Source organism: Colletotrichum higginsianum, chromosome 5 (assembly GCF_001672515.1).
Source record: "Colletotrichum higginsianum IMI 349063 chromosome 5, whole genome shotgun sequence".
NCBI classification, from domain to species: Eukaryota; Fungi; Ascomycota; class Sordariomycetes; order Glomerellales; family Glomerellaceae; genus Colletotrichum; species Colletotrichum higginsianum.
Genome location: NC_030958.1, coordinates 1110945 through 1122924, shown reverse-complemented (window position 1 = coordinate 1122924; position 11980 = coordinate 1110945). Strand labels below are relative to the sequence as shown.

Sequence of the window (11980 nt, the reverse complement as noted above, 5' to 3'; positions counted from 1 at the left end):
GATTGCACGGACAGTGAGAACGGAAAGAAAGATACAATTGAAAGAAAGGGACCTATCGTCCTTGGACCAAGTACCCGACTTCTTCTTCAAACTACGACAATGGCGTGTGTGGTGACTGGAAATGCAATGCTCATGTTTCGCACAGGAAGGAAATCTGTGCCGGCAGTGGCATTCCAGGTGCGGCCGTCCTCGAGACGCTTGTAGATGTGCGACACGCCGAGATACTGGCGCTCACGGTCCGCGCCGGCGGTCCAGATGGAGAAGACCTGGGAGCCGTTGGAGGGCGGCAGCGGACTGTTGTCGGGGTTGCGGCAGGGGACCCGGCCCTGCTGGATGTAGATGGGGCTGCAGACGACGTTGAAGCCGGGGGCGCCGGGTATGTAGCCGTCGGGGGCGCTGATGTTGAAGCGGGAGCTGCAGCCGCCGGGCGAGCAGCCCCAGATGTAGTTCTCGGCCGCCCACACGACCTCCGGGGCTCGGGGGCCGTTATCGAGTTGGCGCCGCTCGGAGACGGCGGCGGCGGCGGCGTTCTCTGGCGCGCGGCGCCGGATGCTAACGGCGGCGGCGGAAACGCCGGCGACAACAGCGTATATGGCGGCGACAAGGCGAAGGGCTTGCATCATGAGAAGTGTTTTCTTTTGTTATTCTCAGAGGTCTAAACGATTTGTATGGCCTGAGTTCGCGAGAAAGCCAGATGCCCCGTCGGTGCGGGCAGGGTGCCTTTTGAGGGAAAGGGGCCGTGGAATGCTGCGATACCCAAAGATGCTTTCAGTGCCTGGAATGGAACAGAGTACTGATTGCGGACTTTTCGTAACGAGAAGGGAGGTCCAAACCCACTGAAGACGTGAGTCGTATCTCAACACATACAAGATCTTCACCCCTGGGGAAGCAGAAACGTCCATTCATCGTGACATGAGCACGCCATGCGAGCCGTGGGCATGGAAGATCACCGCCCTTGTCATGATGATCCCCATACGCAGCACTAGCGTTGCATCCATGTGTCCCCCCACCCCGCGCGCGCAAACCTCGTATCCACGCCAGAAGGAATGGATGTCTCACTGGGGTGATGTCACCCTCTGTGCTTGTTCCACTCGGTTCATGCTCACGCCAGTTGCTTGAAGGACTGAGAAATGTCGATGCGCGAGCAGGAGACTTGCGTCTGACTCGATCGACCTCCTTGGAGTAGAAGGCTTCTGACGATGGCTGTGTTTGACAAAGGAATCCACACGCGGACACGAGATTCGAGGCGCGCCACGCAGTAACGTCGTACTGCAGCGCTATTAAAAGATGGGGCCCTCAATAATTGATGACTTTAGGGCTGAGGTATCCATCGGAAGGAAACGGCAACGTTCCGGTTGAGGTTTGTAGTAACCCTGGTGAGACCAACGCGCCACGGCTAACGCAAACGTTGTGTTTTAGGCTTGCTGGTTTGCCTCGACTTCAACCGCTTTCCAGTCGGCGTGCCACTTTTGTGTTTCCTTGACAGCTGTTCCCGGGAACCTAGAAATATTTTCCAAGCAGCGTGCTTTGCGCTTGTTCACTACCATGCATCATGTGCGTGCCCCCTTCCCTTGCCTTGCGGTGCAGCTTTTGCGTCCTGAGAGTTGTGTAGAGCTGTTTGGGATCGGCGTCTTGGTCCTCGAGGGGTGAAACAGAATCCCAAGAGCACAGGATGATTGCAAAGCCCCTTTGCCCATGACAACAACTACAACAATCCAAGCAACAGCGACTATACGGAACGTGGGATTGAGTATCTGAGAATAGACACAAACGACGCGGCCCTGCCTGCTCATGCCACGGATCTAGCGACAAACTTCTTGAGCGCCTCTACGGCTTCCTCCTTGGTTCGGTTCTCCGTCAAACTCTTTGTGATGTTATCTTGTTCCGACTCCGGCGCCATGCCTTCATTCCGTGGCGGGTTAGAGTCCAAGTTGGTTGGGAACGGGTATCCCTCGGCCACAGCCGCGACAAACGCCTTCACCTCGTCATCCAGACCCCGAGCCTCGTACAGCGTCACGAGATGGTCCCAGCACTTCTCGATGAGCGGAACGGCATCGACCGACTCCATCGGCTTGCCGAACGGGCTGCTGATCTGCAGCAGGTTCGCCATCCGGTACACGTCCGCCGTCTTGTTCTCGCCGGCCGCGTGGAACAGCGCGGGGTTGAAGAACAGCCCGTCGCCGACCTCCAGCGGCAAAGAGACGTAGTTTTCCAAGAAGAAGGCGTTGAACTCCGGTCTCCTGTAGGCCACGTAGCCGGGCTCGAACGTCTGGCTGAACGGCAACACCCGCGTAGGCCCGCTCTCGAGGGGCACGTCCGAGTGGGCCACGGCGCCCTGGAGCGTGAGGAGCTGGCTCGCAACCTGCATGGCGCGCGGGATCTGGGCAGCCGCCTCGGCAGTCTGGAAGCCGACGTGGTAGTCCCGGTGGCAGACCTGCGGGGAGGCGTCCGGCTTGGTGTTGTTGACCTGCGCGGTGATGCGGTAGCCCTGCCCGAGCCACGCGCCGGAGATCAGTCCGAGGTACGGGTTCGAGTAGTACTCGACAAAGGACGCAGGGTCGGCGAGGCCGTGCTTGCTGAAGGAGTTCCAGATGCGGTCGTTTTTGCCGGCGCTGGCGAAGTGGTCGCCCTTTGCGGCCCCCGACTCCCTTTCCTGCTCGATGACGGAGGCGAAGGCTGCGTTGGCCGCCTCGATCAGCCGCCTGTCGCGGTAGAGCCCTTTGGTGACGAATACGCCCGGCCCCGAGATCAGGACGCGGTACCACTCGTCTTGGAGAGCGCTGCGTTGCGCCTCCGTGAGGCTGGAATAGGCGGGGAGGTCATAGACGGGCACGTTCCTCTGGATCGTTGCGGCGAGCGGGTACTCTTCTGCCGTAGCCTCTTGGGAGCAGACGGCTGCGAAGGCTTTTATGTTCGAGGCTTCGGCAGTGGCGAAGTGACGTGAGGACGGGGGTGTCGGAAAGCGGTTTCCGTTCGCTTGCTCGTTTTGCCTGGCCATGGTGGTCGTTACTGGATCGTGTTACGTTCCGTCAACGGCAGTCGAGGATTGTTGCTCGCGTGAGATGGGAGGGAGGTTGGGTGACGGAGAACATTGTCGACTGCTGAAAGCGCGGGGTATCTTTATATGGCAGACGCGGTGGGTTTGGCGCTCTCCTCTCCACAATCTGCGAGCACAAGGCGTTTTCCTGTTCAGAGCATAATCGACGAAAAGTGATTTGATGAACCACATTTTGGGGACCAATTCAGCTTCGACATTTGCGTCACAAGGCGTCTTGTATTGTATGAGGTTCTGAAAAGGGCATTGTCTGGCGAGTCCAGCTTGGACAATGGCACCCTCTTCGCCGGCCAAAATTGCCCGATTGGGCGCCGTATGGGGCCGGGATCTCGGCGGCCCCATCCGGGACTTCTCTGCAGCCGCCATCAACTTTCACCAGCTCCGGTGCTTCAATCACAAGGAAGAACCGATTCTTGGTTTTGCCTCAATGAAGAAGTGTGGGGGGTTTTTTTTCCCCCTTTCTTTCTTTTTTTCCCTCCGATAAAACGGCTATTGACTCATTCATCCGGACCTGGTCCCAGGCATCGACTCAGGTGGAGATCCTCGGGATATGGTTTCCGATCGTCCTATAGGATCTCACGGGGCGGATCGCCTCGGGGTCCTTTTTCCAGTAAAGAAACCTAATGTACAACGTACTTTGCTGGGTACGCTGTCCGGGCCTCCTTTTTTTTGATTCGTTCCTTTTCAACACTGCCGTCATTGTCGGATTTGGGTTGAATATAGGTTTCTACCAGAGCGTCAAGCCGCAACACGACGTCGGCTTATGGAAGAGAATACTCAACGTGTTTCAATGTTATCCGTCTCCGAATGGACCTAAATTTCGCCAAGGGGCGGGGTAGTAGCCTATTGTGGTAGGAGGCAAAAGTTTTTCTTCCCTACGACAGGTAGGTAGACAGACTGGAGAGGTGCAGCAGCCACACTCAGAGTACAGTTACCTACGCACTACAGAGTACTCAGTTTGCTTCGCCAATCCCTCTTACAAGGGCAGGGCTAGCTGGGCTAACCTTGCGGGAGGCTTGACGCGGGGGGGATATGTACCGCATACCGTGCTGCCTATGTAGTGTATAGGAGAAGCCTATGTCAAACCAACCAAAACCTGGTGTCTCTGTCTGTATTGGTTGCGACATTCATGACCTAATGACCCTGGAGGCCTGTCCTTAGTGGTCTGGTTTAATGGTCTCTTTTTCTGGCGTCTCAAAGCATAAGTGTGTAGCTTGATGTAGTGCGCGCCAAGATTGGGTTGGCTGTGGCCCGGACCCGGGTGAGGTCTAATCGCACTCGGTGAAATAGGAACTCTAAACGCGGAGGGTGCCGTCGGCTGAAGCATACGTCGTACAAGTAGGTAGGTCTCTTATGTTCAAAGTTAGAGGACCTAATCTGACTGACTATGCAGGACCTGAATGACGACAAGGTTTTCAGCACGGGCCTGCTATCTCTACGACATCTGCATGCCCTCTCTCTCTCAGAGGAGCGTTTGGTTTTTAACCTAATCCTAACTTGACTTCGGACTGCTCATGCGGATAGTGTCAGCCAGTCATACGGCGGATATCCGCAAGCCATGCCCCATCGAGTCAGGGTGCTCCTAACGAGCCGCGCCGCGACACTGATCGCATAGTCCTCAACCTATCACGATTGAGTCCTGGGCATGACCGTTACAAAGGCTCTCATCTTCAGGGTGCATCCAGCGTTTGCTCATGAGTCTGTCGAAAAAAGAAGTCACAAGTCGAATTCGGTTTATTTTCCATTCGGTCAAATAGACCACAGTTGCTCCCACTGCCGCTACCCGGAAGCCCTCACCAACATCCGGGGCGTGGAATGAGCGACTATCTAAAGGCCCATGTAGTCGGTTTGGCGTCCAGCAAGCCCCCTGTTCCCAAGTCGACTGAACGCTTACGGAACCCACGCCCTCCGCGTCGTCGTTGAATGACACGGAGCAAGACATACATACATACATACTGGTACGGATACGAACGCCTCAGAGTGGGCCTCTAGCAAGGACTTCCCACCGCCGCCCCCCGTCCATCCTCTCACACACACCACCAATCTCTTTCACGTTAGACCCTGGGTCATCCTCCGCTCCCGCCAAAAAAAAAAAAAGAAAAAAAAGAAAACAAAGGCCGTCTCGGCCATGAATTCCAGAGACACCTAGACGACGCAGCATGCCTCAATCATCAAAATCCGAGGGCAAGAGGAGACACGTCACAACGGCGTGCACCTTTTGCCGGGAGAGCAAGATCAAGGTACATCACCTTTGCCACCGGTCCCGCTCTCTCTCTCTTTCTCTCTCTTTCTCTCTCTCTGGGCGAGGTTCTGACCGGCTCTCTGTAGTGTGACGGCGCCACCCCGTCGTGTTCCAATTGCAGACACAAAAAGCGAGAATGTAGCTACCAGGTCGGGGAGGATAAGCGCAAGTCCGGTTTCCCCGTTTTTTCCCCTGGATTCTGGTTTGATTGGAGGGGGGGTCGAGGCTGATCTCTCTCTCTCTCTTGGTAGACTGTCCCTACGCGTCGCCGTCGAGCTACTCTCGGGCAGAGTTGACCAACTGTCCCGGTTCATCCTGGAAAATGATCTTCAACTCCCACAGATGCCGACGGAAGAGGCCAAGAGCCTCGTCCGCATACTAAACACGTTAGGTCTCGATACGGTTCTGGCAGCGCCAGAGCAGAAGGAAACACCGCCTGTTATTGACCCCGTGTTGTCTCAGGAAACAACACCGCCCCTTGCGCTCCCGGCACCGACTTGGGATCATGTAGCACAGCCGGGCCAGCTGCCCTCGGGCTTGTCCTTCTCTTTTGACCCTGAAACTTTCGGTCTGTTCGGCCATGCCGGTGTACAACCCCAGCCGGCTCAGCGTCCGTTGCTGAACACCACGGCACGATCCATTGCCGACTGGGAATGGAGCCCTGACGAGGACGACCACAGCCGTCCACCAAGAGTAGACATAGCCAGCGTACGGGCTCCAAGTCATCCCCTGTTGAGCACCTACTCGGAGGAGGCTGCGCTGAGCGATAATGACGACGAAGACGACGCCGGCTCGGACACCACGGAGGAGGACCTCTTGAACCAGCTTTCGGACCGCCTCGGCTCCATGCACATCGACCCCAACGGCCGGATATCCTATTTCGGCCCGACGTCCAACTTCAGGCTCGTCGAGCTGCCCGCCGGGTCGGATACCCTGTCCGTCGACCGCACGGTGCGCAACGACGGCCAGGAACACCTCGACAAGATGGGACTCGGCAAGCCGGTGCCGCCGGACCTCGAGGAGCACCTGATCAGCCTCTACTTTGCGTGGCAGGATCCCTATACTCACGTCGTCGACCGGGCTCTATACGAAGAAGCAAAGCACAACTGGATCTCTCGGGAGGAGGAGACGCCGTATTACTCCGAGGCGCTCAAGAACGCAATGTTCGTCTCGACATCCCCCCAATGCACTGACACTCCCCCTCCCTTTTTCTTGTTTTTTTTTGCTTTCGGGGAGGTCCCATAACTCACTCTCGACGACAGGTGCTGTCTGGGCGCGGCTTTCGAACCCCGCTATCACCCGAACTTTGTGACGTTCCCAAAGTCTCTCCCCATATTCTTCGCCGCGCGGGCCATGGTCCTGCTGGAGATTGAGCTGGACTCGCCTTCGGTCTCGACGGTCCAGACCATGGTCGTGCTGAGCAGCCACGAGATTGGAGCGAACAGAGACTCTCGCGGCTGGCTGTGTAGCGGTAAATTACTGGTTTTTCTTCTTCTTTTTCGCTTCGTCAAAAAGCTCCATGTTGTAATCAGTGTTACTGACGACTTCCTTCCCAGGTACGGCGATCCGGCTCGCGTTCGATCTTGCGCTGCACAAGGACATGACGCCATACGTTGAAAAAGGTATCCTGACACCCGCCGAAGCCGAGCTTCGTCGTGCTATCTTCTGGGGCGCGTACACCATGGATCAGTAAGTTGGCCTTCTCCAGTCCAGCGAGCATGTGATAACTAGTGTTGCCTCCAGAGCGTTGGGGTTCCACAGAGGCCGGCCCTTCCGCATCAGCATGGACGACATCACGGTCCAGAAGCCAAGGAAGACCTCGTTGCATGAACCTGTCACGCACTGGGCAGCTTATACTTCGTCCCAAAACCGCAGCAACCCTCCGTGTTCTCTGGTCGACTGTGTCGATGACGTCTGTTTTTACAAGATCGAGTTGTGTGAAATCGTGGCTCCTTTGGGTCACACATTGTAAGCTTGCTCGCTAGCTAGCTAGCTAGCTGTCTTTCTTATGCGTGTGACTAACAAATCAATCACCCCCCCAAATCAGATATGGCAACTCCAAGATTCCGCTCAACATCTTGCAAGAAATCAGCGAGAAGGTCGTCACAAGACTGTTTCTCTGGAAAGAGTCTCTACCTCAGAGTCTCCAGGTTGACCCGGAGGACGCTAACAAGACACATCTCCCGCATGTTCTTCTGCTACAGTAAGTTCAGCCGCCACAAGTCCCTCACCCCGGTTCGCGGCCCCCCAGCTGATCTGTCTGCGCCAGCATGCAATACTATCAAAACGTGATACACACCCACCGGCCGTGGATGTCGTCGAGCTACATCCAGCCCCAGCCGCCCCAGGGCCCGGGCTACATGCACGCGCAGCGCATGTGCATCAAGTCCGCCACCGCCATCGCGAAGCTGATACAGACGTACGAACGGCAGTTCTCCCTGAGGAGGGTCAACGTCCAGAGCGTCGCCATCGTCTTCTCGGCGGCGATCCTTCTCATCTTCGCCTCCATGTCGCGCCGCCGGAGGCGGCGGACCGCCGAGACGACGACGCACCTGAGCATGTGCTTCCGCGCCCTTGAGGAGCTGTCGGCGTCGTGGGACTGCGCCAAGCGGGCGCGGGACTTCCTCCTCATGCTGCAGCGCAAGTGGGAGCTGCGGTCCCGCCGGCTGAGCCCGGGCGCTCGGGACCCCGCGCCAGCGTCTTACGGCTGCTTCGTGCGGCCGGGCGAGCACATGTCTCGGAAGCGGGTGAGGACAGGCAGCCCGGTTGGTCCACACCCACAGAGCGTCGATGGTTTCCAGAACATGACGCCGGCTCAACAGGGAGGCCTTCCGGCAGAAGACCAAAGAGAGTACCATGAGGGCATCAACCTGGACATGAGGCTCGACCTTGACTGGGTTTTCGGTGCTGGCGCCCAGTCTATACCGGGACACTGGGATGGTCTGCTGCCACCCGGCGCAATGTTTTTTGAAGACGGCGCGGCTAGTTAGTTTGGTTGTTTGCTGTCTAGTGATTTGTATGTTTAGTTGTACCGTTTCGTGCCTAGACTTGCAGAATCCTCGGACTCAAATGTCATCCACCGACCGGAGCGTCGGCCTCTTCATGTTGCATGTTGCATGTTGCTAAGTAAATTCGTTAGGAATAAGAAGCTAGTCAGTGACAACCAACCCAGAGGCTATACAACGGGCCAATGGGGCGGGCGCCTGCAGAGATTCTCCTCCGTCAGCTCAGTCAGGCAGCAATTTGAATCCGGGGCAATTCGCTCTTTCGTTCATCTTGTAGAACGTCTCTGAAGAACGGCCGTGATCACACTCTGGGCCCTTCCAACGGAATTCCACACCATGTCATTCGCAGACGACCGACTATGCCCGGTCTGCTCCCAGCTCGACCTGCAGAAAGCTTTTGACGCAGCCCGGTTCCAGGGCCTCCCGAGAGTCAATACCCCCGAGAGTTTCAAGACCAACTGGACCAAATACATCCAGCATGTCGGTGACTGGCGGCCGCCCCTCGAACGCCTTGAGCAGTATGCCCCGGGCTTGATGCCGAGCTGCCCTTTCTGCGAGGTAGTCCTGGGCCTTGTCCACGTCGTTAGCCGCTTCACGCGCGAGACCGGCAGAGTCATCCTGGCCATCCCGACGGACCTCCTGTACGACGTCCATGTGGCGAACGGCCGACCGGCCACTGACGTCGCTCCCGCCTCCGTCTTCCTGCTCATCATGAGCCCTTCCCAGTTCGCCCAGACCGCGGCTCTGCACTTTGGCAACCCCCAGGCCGTGGGAGGCCTAAACGCCTGGGTCCGGTTCGCGCATCGGGAGTACCCCGGGACCCTCGTTTCCGTCCTGTCGGACACCCTCGTGGAGCCGCCTCAGCCGCTTCTGGAGTTGCCAATGCAGGGACGAAGGATCTTGGAAGAGCGGATCGACTACGGACTTATTCGATCATGGATCCATCTCTGCGAGAGCCAGCACGATACGTGCCGTGCTACTACCGAATGGAAGCCCATTCCCCACTTCAAACTCATCGACTGCGAGTCCCGTCTCATCGTCAGCGCAGACTCCTCGGGCCAGAGGGTCCGTTATGTCGCGCTCAGCTACGTCTGGGGAAGCGCGCCCCCAGAAAAGTACACATACCCGCGTCTCCCCGATGACCTGCCGCCCGTCGTCCTGGACGCTATGCGCGTAACCATGAAGCTCGGGTTCCGCTACCTCTGGGTCGATCGCTACTGCATATGGCAGCAGGACACGACGCACAAGATGAGCCAGGTGGAGAGGATGGATCAAATCTACGGGGACGCGGAGCTCACCGTCATCGCCGTCGGCGCCAGGGACCCCGGCTACGGGCTACCCGGCCTGACCCTGAGCCGGACGAACCATGCGCCGATCACCAAGCGCGTCGGCGAGCGGAAGCTCGTCGCCAACTTCAGCCACCACTGGCAGCTGGACCAGATCACGAGGTCCAAGTGGGCCACGCGAGGGTGGACGTTCCAGGAGACGTGCCTGTCCAGGAGGAGGCTCTACTTCTCCGGCTACGAGGTCTCCTTCGAGTGCCGCGACATGATGTGCTTCGAGCACCTCACCCGGCCTCTGGCGTACCGGGGGAGTTTGGAACACCATGAGAGGCCTGAGTGGAACCACGTCAACAGCCCGCACGGCGTCTGGGCCATCATCCAGAGATACTGCGATCGCCAGCTCACCTTCTCCAGCGACCGGCTCGCCGCGGTATCCGGCGTCTTGAGGAAGTGGTCGAGGGTCAACCCGGGCTGCTCATCGTATTGGGGCGTCCCCATGGTAGCCTCGGATTGGCAGCGTCTGGACGCCGACTCCCTGAAGCGAGCTTTTCTTGCTGGGCTGGAGTGGGAAGTCCGCTCGGTCGTCAAGAACGCCGCCAGGCTTACGGACTTCCCGAGTTGGTCGTGGGTCTCCCAGAATGGGAGGACACTGTTCGGCCACAAGGGCTACTTCCACTTACGGCCCCCCGACTTGGTGGAGAGTACAAGGAACGTGGACGCTGAAGTATGGATAGAAACACCCGACGGCAGCGTCGTGGATTGGGCCACCTTTTGCGAGGGCGGCGGTCTTGACCTGTCATTTACGCGGTGGACTCGATACCTACGCCTCGACTGTTGGACGTTCCAGACGAGGCCCCTCTGCCACCGGCAGCTCAAGCGGATGTCGGGCACGGCTCACGACGACCTCCTCTACGTGCCGACCCCCGACTACCCGCATGACGGGTCGCGAATCCTTGCCTTGAAGTTCACGCCGGACTTTGGGTATCAGAACCTGGCTACGAGCTTCATCGGCCGGGAGCTCACGGCGGCGTCCTTTTCTCCGCTGGAGCATACCACGTTCGCCATTGTTCTTGAGACGGTCCCGGGTTTGACCGTGCGGATGGGGACCTTGGGATTTGTCGCGATCGCCGACCTGGGCTCGCACGAGTCCCAGACGCCCGAGGACTGCCCCTTTCACATGTCTCGATTTACCTCCAAGAGGTGTCGGATTCGCCTGGGATAGATAGCACATTAGTCAAGGAGGCGTTGAAGCTGACTGGATTTTGATACTTCGCTAAAGGGTCTAAAGACAAAGTAGGCCAGGATGTAGAAGTGCTTTAAGGCCTGTTCCCGGTTGAAGTGTTTCAACGTGTCGATGGTGGAGTACGTCGAGGGCGGCTTCCGTTCTGTTTCGATTCATCAATATGATCACGGCGTTGATGTCGATGGGCAGTCTCTTCTTACATGGTCGCGACGCTATTGCACCCACCAGCGTGTCACGTTTTTTCGACAACTACACAGTACATACATACACCCTTCTTCGACCCTTCCTGAAAGAGACAATAACAGTTTTTGCACACACGCGTCAAACCCAAAAATTCTAAGCGCGGCAGGCGTCCAGATTTTCGCACGCGCCGCGCCTTCCTTTCTTGAATCGGCCTCGTCTCGACCACCTGGTAAATCTTCGCTTCATCAACAAACACCTCTCTTCTTTCTCTCTCTCTTCCATCTCCGTTCTACACTGCCGAGTACTTCTAGCTGGTGCAGCTCCTGCCTCAAGACTGCCTTCTTTTGCTTTCCAGGTTTTGGCTTCGACTCACCGGCCTCCACCCTGTTCAAGGGCGTTTCTCTCTGACCTCTATCTATCCTCCACTACCTGGCTCACTCTCTCGCTCGCTCACTCACTCACACACACACACACACTCACACACTCACACACTCACATACTCGCATACTCACACACCCTCTACGCGTCAAGTTTCTTCTTCGACCTTCATTCAATTTTGAGCCTCATCCTCACGGTCCTTTTACATCACTGTACGTCGTACTGATGGCAGTCGACACCACTCCCGGCCGTTTCAGAACGGCGAGTCGATAAGTCTGCATCTTCATCGAGGCTTCCAGGTATGGTACTGCCTCATTCTATTCTCAGTCTGACACTAACTACTTCATTTTACAGCAAGAAAGGTTTTCTTCAGGTGCTTTTCACTATGCGGCAATTTCTTCCTCTTCACCTCATTCGCCCTCATCGACACATCCTCTCCGTCGCAGCACCGAAGGAAACACATTAGAAAAACACCAAAAAAATTACAAACCCTAGAAAATCACAAAAAATTAGGTGGCTGTGTGAGCCACGTAGGCACAAAACGCAAGTGTCGGCAGGAACGGACATCACATTTCATCCTATATCAGGACG

At 57.0% G+C, this 11980-nt stretch overlaps 3 protein-coding genes across 3 annotated transcripts; 1 reads left to right on the top strand and 2 right to left on the bottom strand.

Annotated features, from left to right (window-relative positions):
- Positions 1–86: 86 nt before the first annotated feature.
- On the bottom strand, positions 87–620 carry CH63R_07267 (uncharacterized protein; the record flags this gene model as incomplete). Its single annotated transcript, XM_018302242.1, has 1 exon — positions 87–620. One exon carries the CDS (start codon positions 618–620, stop codon positions 87–89), a length of 534 nt encoding a protein of 177 aa, XP_018157020.1.
- A 1169-nt stretch (positions 621–1789) lies between these two features.
- CH63R_07266 (Phytanoyl-dioxygenase family protein) lies at positions 1790–2998 on the bottom strand (the record flags this gene model as incomplete). The annotated part of the gene is made up of 1 exon (XM_018302241.1): positions 1790–2998. The coding sequence occupies one exon, from the start codon at positions 2996–2998 to the stop codon at positions 1790–1792; it is 1209 nt and encodes a 402-aa protein (XP_018157019.1).
- A 2216-nt stretch (positions 2999–5214) lies between these two features.
- On the top strand, positions 5215–8287 carry CH63R_07265 (Fungal specific transcription factor; the record flags this gene model as incomplete). The annotated part of the gene is made up of 7 exons (XM_018302240.1): positions 5215–5295; positions 5640–6460; positions 6560–6768; positions 6854–6986; positions 7041–7265; positions 7345–7500; positions 7567–8287. The coding sequence occupies 7 exons, from the start codon at positions 5215–5217 to the stop codon at positions 8285–8287; spliced, it is 2346 nt and encodes a 781-aa protein (XP_018157018.1).
- Positions 8288–11980: the final 3693 nt, after the last annotated feature.